The 13,156-nt window shown below is 35.9% G+C and overlaps 1 protein-coding gene across 5 annotated transcripts in view; it reads left to right on the top strand.

Moving 5' to 3' along the window:
• Positions 1 to 13,156, top strand: part of LOC116299870 (uncharacterized) — a 48,138-nt gene that overhangs the window by 17,203 nt on the left and 17,779 nt on the right. For all 5 annotated transcript variants that reach the window (XM_089037220.1, XM_089037219.1, XM_089037221.1 and 2 more), the window contains exons 4-14: positions 96 to 219; positions 1,620 to 1,713; positions 3,924 to 4,014; positions 4,993 to 5,090; positions 5,541 to 5,677; positions 6,352 to 6,548; positions 7,754 to 7,930; positions 8,343 to 8,462; positions 10,442 to 10,483; positions 11,262 to 11,357; positions 12,073 to 12,123. In XM_089037220.1, the coding sequence (XP_088893346.1) occupies positions 96 to 219; positions 1,620 to 1,713; positions 3,924 to 4,014; positions 4,993 to 5,090; positions 5,541 to 5,677; positions 6,352 to 6,548; positions 7,754 to 7,930; positions 8,343 to 8,462; positions 10,442 to 10,483; positions 11,262 to 11,357; positions 12,073 to 12,123 (1,227 nt within the window). The remainder of the gene's footprint in view (positions 1 to 95; positions 220 to 1,619; positions 1,714 to 3,923; positions 4,015 to 4,992; positions 5,091 to 5,540; positions 5,678 to 6,351; positions 6,549 to 7,753; positions 7,931 to 8,342; positions 8,463 to 10,441; positions 10,484 to 11,261; positions 11,358 to 12,072; positions 12,124 to 13,156) is intronic.

The following is a 13,156-nucleotide window of genomic DNA, read 5'->3' as shown; positions in this document are numbered from 1 at the left end:
AAGAAGGATCTAGATCTTTGTTATTTAACAAGTTCTGTTGGATTTTAGGATTCCTGTTCTCAACTATGAAGTCTGGTTTTTTTCCTGTCTGATAGGTTTGTCATCATGAAGTATGTCAAGCAAATAACAATGGGTTGCCGTTGGCCTTGTGTTTGAAGTGCGATGAAATACACCACCTCGAGATAAATGCAAATCATGCAAGATTTGAGCTTACCAAGCGTAAGTATCACATTCAAAACTTAATAACATCTTGTTAAATAATTTAAAAACTACATTAAGTTTAAAAATTCAAAAGAAACAAGTCACAGATGTTTATTTAGCAGTGTTGTTTATACAGCCAGAGTACATTGTCATAGACTACAATCATGCTCAAAAACATTTTCCTCACGACTGCCACCACGACATGTTTACACCAAGTTTTAGCTGCATAAAACAGTCGTAAGCAAGTTGTTACTTTAAAATTTTCCTATTTGCTTCATATTAAAGATCATTTTACAGCTTTATATAAGTTTTCCATTGAGTGGATCTTTCCTTCTTTTTTCACATCTAGCTTATTAAATCACAAAACTGCATTAATTGATTGAATTGGAATTCAGTGAACTGGAAAAACATGCAGAAAATACTGAAAGTGTATGATAATATATAGAATGAACAAATAGCTTGTTGCTTCTTTTCCAGTTCTTCAAGGGTTTTTCTCCAGGTTCTGTGGTAATTGGATTTCCTTCCTCCTCAAAATTACCTTCTAAATTCTGATTCGACCTATGTATCGGCTGCCCTACCAAGTGGGTTATAAAATCTGTTAGGCTTTCAACACCATTCACCCTGGATTGGCAAATCTACTCATTAGATTTTTTAAAAAGCTGCAGTGAGAGACAACACATTAGCAATTCACACCAAAAATATATTCCTTGTTTATTATTACTTTCTTTACCAGTAATACCTGAGGAGATGTGATTCCCAGAAACTTTGAAAGTGAAAGTTCACCAGTGCAAGCTGTATGCAATTTTGTGCAATAGATTTAATTTTGCATAATCAGATTCCAGTGGCCATGCTATTAAATGGCAGAACAATAAAATCCCTTTACTCTGGGGATCATTCAGTTATTTTATTTCTTGTGTAAAACAATTGTATAGCTGACCTGTAATTACTATTGACCATTATTCTGTATATCATCTCATGTGGAATTTATATTGAATGGCAAGATTTCAATGTACAGCGTACATGGATATTGAGCATGGAGAGGACAGTGTTTTTCCTTCACTGAAGGCTATAAATGAGCTGATTAATACCAAACCATTGTTCCTGCCATTGATCTGACATGGATGCCATTACATGTGATAACACAAAAAACATACTCAGTCTATTAACTAATCAAAGAATCCTTGAATATATTAGTAATATACATATTATATCATGGATGGATTAAAATTGTTTTCACCATGTTGTTGACCTGATCATGTAATTCAATTATCGATTAACAAGGATCTTGTTTAAAAAATTGAATACTGTGTACAAAATTTCTCTGCTTCTGGGAATGATGGATTTGAAAAAAATTCTATGTTTGTTCAGTGTTATGTATAAAATTTATTTCTCATCAATTCTTTGTTGGCTAATTTCAGCTCGAATGAAATTAACAAGATCACCTTCAAGCCATTCGAACGCATCAGACCATGACTCCGGAGCCGAAGAAGACATCAGTAAGAATGTTAAAGTGTAAGTAGAAATCTGTTTTCAGTCTTCTTTCAATATAATTTGGAAAGTGAAGGGCGGTGTTGAGGTTTGAACTTGCCTCTTCACCTAGATAGGCCCCCATGTTTTAGCTTATAGGACACTGACCCCCCGTAATTTTTTTGCCCAAAAAATCTTGTTTTGAAAATGTTGGAAAGATCATTTTTATCAAACATTATAATAAAGAATTTCTTTGGGAATGTGTCCTCATCATGATCAGATCAGGTACAATATCATATTTCTTGGCAGTGGTGAGATTCATCTAAATCTAATAATACAAACTTTTTATATCATCCCCCCCCCCTTGATACATACACTATACCAAATGAGAAAAAGGACATTCTATGTAATTCACTAATGGTCTCTTAGCTCTTGGCACGCTGATATATGTTTTATAGTATCTCTTCATATGGTTATTAAAGATTTTCACATTCTCTTCTAGATAAAAATCTCAATCATAATAATAATAATCCTGTTTATTTAGATAAATATGTAAGCTTTTAAGTGACTTTTCTCTGATACATGTAGCAGAACACATTCCTTTCATACAAGCGTTTGATAAGAAGTATGATTGCTACACATTCTCTTCCATTATCCTTATTTTTCTCAAGCTTAGAATGATTTATTAATGTAAACACGATAGAAATGATCATAATCACTGAGAAGTTAGAAAATCAGAACTCTTCATAATTCACATGAATTTCAACTTTTCCTCAGTCAAGATTATTATCCATAAAACTTTAAGTAAGATATAAAACTGTAATATGCTAAGAGATGTGATATGAATATATATGTACTGTTTAATAAACGAGCAGGAGTGTTTTATCGGGTATAAAACACGAGGCGTAGCCGAGTGGTTTTAGACCCGATAAAACATGATCTGCGAGTTTATGAAACGGCTTAAAAAACTCCTGATGTATGTTCTCATACTGTACCGAATTCTTTACGAAATGAACCAAGTTTGATAGAGAAAATCAAAGTTAAAGTTTATGCAAATGAAGACGAATCTATATCAGATATAAAACCTTTTTCATGGTCATGATTTCTATTGTGTTTCCTTCATGAATTATTAATGAGTTTTTAAGTACTGTTTAATAAACGAGCAGGAGTGTTTTATCGGGTATAAAACACGAGGCGTAGCCGAGTGGTTTTAGACCCGATAAAACACGATCTGCGAGTTTATTAAACGGCTTAGAAAACTCCAGATGTATGTTCTCATATTGTACCGAATTCTTTACGAATTGAACCAAGTTGGATAGAGAAAATCCAAGTTAAAGTTTATGCAAATGAAGACGAATCTTTATCTGATATAAAATCACCTTCATGGTCATGATTTCTATTGTGTTTTCTTCATGAATGATTAATGAGTTTTCTAAATATATATAGTCTATTCAAAATATCGCAGTCTGACCTTTATGGGTGCATGTGCTACTAAATAACCCTTTTCAATTGCAGCTAATAATTTCTTATTACTGCAATTTTCAATATAACTTGAGCTCTGTAGATGAGAGTATGTTGCCTTTTGGAATTTGGCTTTTCACTAGATCAGTGGTAAAAAATGTAAAAAGTTCCGGCTGATTTTTGTTGATTCATAAAAGAAAAATTTTTTTTCAGCATACAGCTTGAAGGTGACGAGTTGGTGTACACTGTAATATTGAAAACTGCTTTAAAGCCTAGAAATACTTTTCCATCAGAGTTTTAAATGTACTGGCTGATGGGGAAATGTGTATAAATGAGATATTCGTAATACAAGTAGAAATCTATTTAATAATATAATATAATAATAATATAATAATATAAAGAGGCTTGTAAAGCGCCTATACAAGCCGGTTCTAGGCGCTGTAAAAAATAATAAATAAATACAATACAAACATAGATTACGAATCATAAGCAAGTCTAAATAAATAAGTATAGTAGTGATAAATTATGCGTTCGGTGTGTATAAATAAGTCTTAAGTTCAGTTTTAAAAGATTCAAGAGAGGTATTGTTCCTTATAGGATTAATGTATTTTATATGTATTGAGCACATGCCCTGAGGGCATTTATGAGTTTTCATCGTTATTAATGAGTCCTGTTTCGATCCATTAGTCAGAGATGCATTATGTTTAGCTTAGACTTTAACATCAGATTTTTGATATTTAGATTAGACCAGTTTTTGCAGACAAGAAATAAGGAAGTTGTGTCTATGTTTTTAGGGAAAAGAAAACGAGAGGTTATTCAACTGGTAAAAGAATTTTCAAACTCACTGCAAATCCTAAACGAAAACCACGAAGACACAACACTGATGTAAGTATTGTCATTAGAATTTATTCCATTGAAGGAGTTATTAAATGGAACTTTTGAACCCTTTCATTTCCTATTGTTATTCCCATTCTTATTCCCATCTTATTTGGCCTTATTGTTTACTTGATCCGGGCCCGTCCCAGGGGGGGGGGAGGGAAGTAGGGGAAGGGAGGGGAAGTAAGGGGACAGAGGGGCGGGGGCGGGGGGGCGGCAGGGCAGGGGGGCACGGGGCACGGAGGAAGGGACGGGCACAGGGATAGGCACGACGGGAACCCGGGGGGGGGATTGATGAAGGCCTTTCGTCAGGGAGGAAGGGCCTTTCCTTTCCTTTCCTTTCCGTGGCTGCTTCCTTCTCCTTTCCTTTCTTTTTTCTTTTGTTTCCTTCCTTCTTTTCCTTTCTTTTCCTTTCCTTTCCTTTCCTTTATTTTCCTTTATTTTCCTTTATTTTCCTTTCCTTTCCTTTCCTTTCCTTCTCCATCTTTAATTACAACACACCATAGACTTTATTGCTAGTCTATCACAGCAATGCATTCTGAGACTGTCTACTCAGTTCATTAACACCTAACAAAAGAACAACAAACCATGACCTCTTGAATAAATGTTTATTAAGTTTACAGTTGAAGAATGCATTGCTGTGATATAAACTATGAACAAGCAGATGCCTTGCATGGGATCTTAGATGTTCACTTACAGTGCGATATGCCAAAGTATGACCACATTAATGTAATTGCATACTTATATGCATGAGCCTCTTGCTGCCAAAGTAGCCAGTTTTGCATTAGAATGTGTTGGTTTACCTTACGAATGCCTGCAGTGCATTAAAGTATGTGTCTGAATACATAATATTTTTGCATATCAATCGTGCTGTAATTGTGTACTCCTGTCCCTTTCCTAAAAAAGTGGATTTTTTCCTTCCTTTCTGCTCCACCTAAAATCTTTAATCATAATTTTCAACTATTCATTCTCATTCATTTCTTTTAGGACCCTGGAAGAGACTTCTTCAGAGTAAAGTTTCACGGAGAAAACGAAGATGATGTTCAAATGGAAGTTGTTCCTGCCTTGAAAGGAAAAACCCTCAAGTATGTCTTACTTTTACTAGATTTTTTGATTAAAAATTCATATACATTACTAGAGACAGTAGTCTACCGATAACTGAAATGCAGGCTACTTAGTTATTGCTAATACCAGGTGAAATGGAAAGTACCTTATGGAAAAAAATTTACAAAAAATCACAAAAAAAATCACAAAAATCTAAATTTTCAGTGATGACAAACAGGTGAGGACCAAGCGTTAATCAATATTTATAGTTAATATATATTGTCTTACAGGTTTATTTGAGGGTTTATTAGTATATCTTATAGTACATGGGTTGGATTTGGATGATACACCTTGTAGGAGACTTACATGTAATGTCCTATTGTGTGATCATCTGCCTTTGGCCAATGGTTTAAATAAAATAGGATTTAAAAAATGACAGTGCAGTATATGCCGTCATGATTTTTGATAGTTTTTGTATGTGTATTTTTCAGGGATTCTCTTGAACCACTGTTCTCCAGCCGTGACTTGAGTTTTCTAACCCATTCTGTGTTCTTGGATGCATCCAACACTCCTCTACCTCTTGCTTTTGACACTTTCCCCATGGGTGGGAACATGCTCCATGTTCGAGGTAAGTTTAAAAATTGTACAAAGCCTTAATTTGTTCGAATTCCTGCTCCATGTTAAATTTGCTCATTAAAAAACGATACAATAATAATAATTATAATAATAATACTACAATTATTTTCGTGTTTGACAACAGTTTCTCTCTTTCCCATCTATCTCTCACCCTAAAACTACTTCTGGGCTGATCAAAGTCAGGGTATGGCAAAATCATATGATCACAGATCAAACCCTGAAACAACCTTAGACTGATTTAAGTCAGGGCACTGCTAGTTCACAGATCAAACCGTGAAACAACCTCTAGGCTGATCTAAGTCAGGGCACTGCTAGTTCACAGATCAAATCATGAAACAACCTCTAGGCTGATCTAAAAGAAAACCAGAGAACCTGAAGAAAAATCCTTAAATAAAAGGAAAGACCTAAGAAAATCTAACTACATTATGATGTTGAGTCTGGGAATCGAACCTAAGACCCCTACAGCCAGAGGTGAAACGCAATTGAGTGCACTACCCTAACTTGCAAATTTGCCCATCCATTCACTGACCATTTATTTACTCATTCGTTGGTTGGTTGGTTCTTTCATTGGTTTGTTAGTTGGCTCATTGTTGCACCATGCATTTGCTCTGTTTGCTTGTTTGTTCATTTGCTTATGAATATATAATATTATTTCTATTTTTCCAGCTAATGGAGTGGTGAAGGTTGACCAAAGGGTAATAGACATAGTCCAGAAAATTGAAGACTGCAAGGCACCTGATTATGAACAGAGACCTCGAAGCAAATCTTTTATGGAAAATGGATCACTAAGCAGAGCAAAAGGAAACATAAAAAAACTGGAGCAAGAAGAAAGAGAAAGAGAAGCCAAGGAGCAGCTGAAAACTGTAAGTAAATTATATATTTATGATGGGTCCAGTGGCGTAACCAGGGATCTTGCAGAGGAGGTGCACAGGAGATGGTTTGCAGAACCAAAAAAAAGGTAAACAAAAAAAAAAAAAAAAGGAAAAAAGAAAAAAAAAGCTACGATATGCAGTCTATGGAAAGTGGTATTCATTTAATTAAAAAAAACATTTACATGCAATTTTAAAGCAAAAGGAGAAAGATGAGCATACCTTAAGCTTTTATGGGGGGGTGCACGTGCACCCTGCACTCCCCCCTGGTTACGGCCCTGGTGTCATTCCAGAAAATATCCATACCCCAACCATAGAAAAAATTGGAAATTCTGGAGAGCCAGGGGGTCAGAGAAAGAACAAAAATAACAGTGTTTGTATGGAAGAGATTTGGAAGGTTTTGGGATAGGGGGGTCCTACAAATTCCCTCCATTATGGGGTATGGATATTTTTTTGGAACTACAGCATACAGTCAAGTTAAAGAGCATATTTTCTCGAGCCAGCCTGTACTGCTCAGAACAAGTTGCATGATTGGATTAAAAAATAGATTGGTCTTCCAAACAATATTAGCACTAAACCTAACCTTACAAAAGCAGTACTGTACATAGGGGCAATGAAAATCCAGCTTCCGAGCAGTACTGGATTACCCATTTTCTCTTCATAATTACATCAACAGCTTCTGTCAGTGAAATTTCCAATAGTCTTATTTAGTAATATTTTTGATTGACCTAAAATTTCTTAAATTAAAACTACAATCATTGAATGAATAGTACATTCATATTCTGGAGGAAGCCCAATAACAATAGAAAGCAGCAATACCCCTTCAACCCCCTCTACCTCGCAAGCAATGTGTTGAAAAGTAGGTAGCATTTCCATACTATGCAGGCCCATAGCGGGGGGAGGGGCCAAGGGGGTCTGGGCCCCCCAATAATTTCACAACTTTTTTTAAAGTAAATGTCCAGCTAAATTTCAAACACTATTATCTTAAAATTGATAGAGACGACTCATTTTTTCAAAAAAAGTTCACATAGTTGGCATTCGTAAATGATGAAAACTCATAACAAGACATGCAGATAATATGGTCATATGGGGCGTGGCAAAACGAGTACCCCCCCCCCCCCCCCCCAAATCATTTTATCCCTGCTACGGGACTGCTATGAGAGGTACTGATATTGATTTAATTCCTATTGTATTTTCAGAGTCAACGAGGGAAAAAGAACATAATGTATTTCTTTGGTGATGAAAGCGCAAACAGCAGTCAAGCCTTGTCAAATCCAGCTTTACAATCAGTAAATCAAAGTATGCAAGGAACTTTACACAGACCAAAATCAACCGGCAAGCTTACTGGTTTATTTAATCAACCAAAACAAAATAAGGTAAGAAAATTGGGTTGCTTCAGATAGTTGATAATTATGTACTTTGTGTAAAGTGTAGGATTTGCAAATGGGGGGGGGGGGGGGGGGGTACTGCTGTGTATGGAAGGTGGGGATGCTTGGGGGAGGGGGGTAGTGTACTGCTGTATACTGTATACTGCTGTCTGATGTCTTGCCATTATTTTAAGTCCTGTGTGACACCCTAAGATGTATGAAGTCACAGACTTAAGAGCCTCAGGGGAGAATGGGAAAGATCAGGAGGAGGGATGCAGGGGTGAAGGGGATGTACACCCCCCCTATATAAATAAACTGATACACCAAATCCAGGAATCAACCCCAAGACCTCAGGCTAGAGGTGCAGTACTGGTATATATGACACCCTTGCTAATTATTATTTGTGTTTTCTGTTACCCAGCAACAAGATACACCAATGAGAGCTGCAACGTTAAAAGAGATACTGGATGTTTACAATGTGTATGGACTGAAGGGTATTAATGATGTCAAGGATGTACATGATCTTGATGACTTAGCACTGGTAAAGACACACAATTGTAAAACATTTATAGACCAAATGCAAATATGGCATCCAATTTGATGTTGGTGATAGTATATGATGATGTTGATAGTGATGATGATAATGTAATGTAAAGTAATGTAAAGTAATGATGATGGTGATAGTGATGATAGTGGTGTTGACAATGATTGTGTTAGTAATGATGATAATGTTGGTGATGTTAATGATGATGGTGATAGTGATGATAGTGGTGCTGACAATGATTGTGTTAGTAATGATGATAATGTTGGTGATGTTAATGATGATGGTGATAGTGATGATAGTGGTGCTGACAATGATTGTGATAGTGATGATAATAATGTTGGTGATGTTAATGATGATGGTGATAGTGATGATAGTGGTGTTGACAATGATTGTGATAGTAATGATGATAATGTTGGAGATAGTAATGATGATGGTGATAGTGATGATAGTGGTGTTGACAATGATTGTGATAGTGATGATGATAATGTTGGTGATGTTAATGATGATGGTGATAGTGATGATAGTGGTGTTGACAATGATTGTGTTAGTAATGATGATAATGTTGGTGATGTTAATGATGATAGTGATAGTGATGATAGTGGTTTTGACAATGATGGTGATAGTGATGATGATAATGTTGGTGATGTTAATGATGATGGTGATAGTGATGATGGTGGTGTTGACAATGATTGTGATAGTGATGATGATAATGTTGGTGATGTTAATGATGATGGTGATAGTGATGATAGTGGTGTTGACAATGATTGTGTTAATGATGCTGATAATGTTGGTGATGTTAATGATGATGGTGATAGTGATGATAGTGGTGTTGACAATGATTGTGATAGTGATGATGATAATGTTGGTGACGTTAATGATGATTGTGATAGTGATGATAGTGGTGTTGACAATGATGGTGATAGTGATGATGATAATGTTGGTGATAATAATGATGATGGTGATAGTGATGATGATAATGTTGGTGATAGTAATGATGATGTTGATAGTGATGATAATGTTGGTGATGTTAATGATGATGGTGATAGTGATGATAGTGGTGTTGACAATGATGGTGATAGTGATGATGATAATGTTGGTGATAATAATGATGATGGTGATAGTGATGATGATAATGTTGGTGATAGTAATGATGATGTTGATAGTGATGATAATGTTGGTGATGTTAATGATGATGGTGATAGTGATGATAGTGGTGTTGACAATGATGGTGATAGTGATGATGATAATGTTGGTGATAATAATGATGATGGTGATAGTGATGATGATAATGTTGGTGATAGTAATGATGATGTTGATAGTGATGATAATGTTGGTGATGTTAATGATGATGGTGATAGTGATGATAGTGGTGTTGACAATGATTGTGTTAGACGGGATGATGATAATGTTGGTGATATTAATGATGATGATGATAGTGGTGTTAACAATGATTGTGTTAGTGATTATGATAATGTTGGTGATGTTAATGATGATGGTGATAGTGATGATAGTGGTGTTGACAATGATTGTGTTAGTGATGATGATAACGTTGGTGATGTTGATGATGGTGATAGTGATAATAGTGGTGTTAACAATGATTGTGATAATGATGATGATAATGTTGGTGACGTTAATGATGATGGTGATAGTGATGATAGTGGTGTTGACAATGATTGTGATAGTGATGATGATAATGTTGGTGATAGTAATGATGATGGTGATAGTGATGATGATGATGTTGGTGATAGTAGTGATGATGTTGATAGTGATGATAATGTTGGTGATGTTAATGATGATGGTGATAGTGATGATAATTGCGACAGTGATGATGGTGGTTGTGATACTAATGGTGATGGTGTTGATGATGGCAATGATAATTCTGATTAAAAGAATAAGACAGAACTAGTATGGTGTATGATTACTATTCTTCAAATATTTCTGCCAAATCTTAATGGGAACATATTTGTTTTGTCTAGGAGGAATCTTGGACTGCAGTTGTTGATCCTAAATGGATAGAGGTAATTTGATGTTGCAATATGTTATATATTGTAAGAAAACAGAATAAATGAAGCCGAATAGCTTATTATATGTAGATCTAGTGTGTCTTTGTAGGTCAAATTCTTGATTGTTTTAAATTAATATCTTATTGGCCTAATAATAAATTTTGTTGAGCTTTCATGCCATTATGTAAAACACCCCCCCTCCCCCCCGTTCCCCCCACCAAGAAGGATTTTGGAATCCAAGGGCTGAGGTACAAGGTCAGAGGAAAATGACATAGTTCACATGGACAGAAATTGGAATTTCCAAGGGTAGGAGGGTCTTAAATCCTTTGTTGGGGGGGGGGGGGGGGGGGGGGGGGAGAAACTTGATAAAGTTGGCCTATTTTCTTATTTTGCCAGATTCCAAACCAACTTTCATCAGATTTCAATTTACAATTTTCTTAACCTATTTTGATCCACCCTGGTACTCCCTATTGATGTGAGGAAAATCTGATTATGTTTACATGATTTTTTATCATTATTTGTCAAACTCATTAATAATTCATGAGGAAAACACAACAGAAATCACGACCGTGAAGAGTGTTGTAAATCTGATACAAAATTGTGTTCATTTGCATAAACTTTAAGATGGATTTTCTTGGCCAGATTCACTTTAATTTTGAAAATTTTAGATGTTTGACAAGCAATCTACAGTATTTGTGTCCGTGTTGTATCCGATATACATATAGTTTATGTATCTGATACAACACGGCCACTGTATATATTACCTAATATTCGAATTATATATATTTTAAAGAATATGACCAAGAAGGATAAAGACCAGCAAGAAGCAACTTGGGAGTTATTAAGTACAGAAGTTACATACATACATAAGATTAGCATTGTAAAGAAGGTTAGTAGCATATCTTAGTAGACATGTGTAGCTAGTAAAAGTCAGTCTATAACTACTAATGGTAGAAAGAGAGCAGAACCCAGAAAAATATTGAAACACCCTCTGGGCTGATCAAGAGCAGGGTACAGCTAACTCACCGATTGATACCCTGAAACGACCCTCTGGGCTGATCAAAGGCAGGGTACAGCCAACTCATGGATTGATACCCTGAAACACCCTCTGGGCTGATCAAAGGCAGGGTACGGCTAACTCAGATTGATACCCTGAGACACCCTCTGGGCTGATCAAAGGCAGGGTACAGCTAACTCACGGATTGATACCCTGAAACACCCTCTGGGCTGATCAAAGGCAGGGTACAGCTAACTCAGATTGATACCCTGAGACACCCTCTGGGCTGATCAAAGGCAGGGTACAGCTAACTCACGGATTGATACCCTGAAACACCCTCTGGGCTGATCAAAGGCAGGGCACGACTACCTCACAGATTGAATTGAAATTCCGCCTGTTAGGTTTTGAGGAGAAAGAAAAACTCTTGAATCAAGATCGATCATGTGGGAAGTTAAACTTGAGACCCTAGATGTGTCAGATGTGAGAGCTACACCACCCAGCATAATAGAAGTTAATCAGAAATTAATTTGGCAAGAACAAAATGTGATTGATGTATTGATATTGCAAAAATAACTGTTTGATTGTATCTTGTTTTTGTTTTTTCCAGTTATTTATACTTTGTCTTAGAAATTTACAGAATGAAGGATTTTTGAAAGACGTAAGTTATAATAAGATTATTTCAGATTTGAGTATCCATGGTTTTCAGGGCGGCCATGTTGGAGGAACTTAACAAAAGAATTGTCAATGAATTCTTTTGTTATATCCTCCAACATGGCCGCCATGTCTTTTGTTATTTAATTCTCTTGGGAATGGTTGAAAACCATGGCTAATTCTATATTTTAAGATGGACTATTATTACATTTATCTTGTACACGCTCTAATACAGCCAACAGAGATATAGATTGGTTTTTTTCTTCTCTTCTTTCAATCGAATTTCTAAAACTGCTAATCGGTCAAATAAATGGATCGTACAAACATGAGAATGTACCAAATATGATGGTCTTTCACAAAGGTGTAAGGTTGAATTTTACATCTGAGTTTAAATGTTTTTTTTTTTTTTGTAAAAAAATAAAGAATGCAATTCTCTTGCATTAAGCCGAACTAAGAATACTCCCATTTCGAGTTCGCCTTTGCTCAGTCAGCCTCGATTGTGTAAAAAAAAAGTGTTCTTTTGTTTTATTAAGGGCCATTTTATAGTAAGGAATGTACGCACTACGGAACAGATACGAGTTGATAAAAATACCACGGGTTTTGCTTGAATAGCTGAATATTATGACGCACAACCGAGACTAAGGCTGGGCAAAGATAACTCGAAACTTGGGTGTTATACACAACTTTCAAAAATGGCTGCCAATCTCGGTTCGGACTAGGGACAATTGAATGGAAGCGAGGTCAGTAAGGCCTCATTAGTAAACAAAGTTTACTCAGTACGATATTTTGTGTCAAAGTCATTCACCCTCACTTCAAAAGACGCTTAAAAGAACTCGAATTGGTGAAATGAATGACTTGGACACAAAATATCGTACTGAGGAGACTTTGTTTACTAATGAGGCCTTACTTACCTCGCTTCCATTCAATTGTCCCTAGTCCTAACCGAGATTGGCAGCCATTTTTGAAAGTCGTGTATACCTAGACAAAGAAATCATACTCAAGATATTGTTATCTGCTCTGATGAAAACGTTATGCACAAA

Source organism: Actinia tenebrosa, unplaced genomic scaffold (genome assembly GCF_029948245.1).
Source record: "Actinia tenebrosa isolate PJP-AT-01 unplaced genomic scaffold, QUT_ActTen_1.0 PGA_scaffold4__44_contigs__length_22323623, whole genome shotgun sequence".
Classification (NCBI taxonomy): Eukaryota; Metazoa; Cnidaria; class Anthozoa; order Actiniaria; family Actiniidae; genus Actinia; species Actinia tenebrosa.
This window is presented reverse-complemented; position numbering and strand designations above follow the sequence as displayed.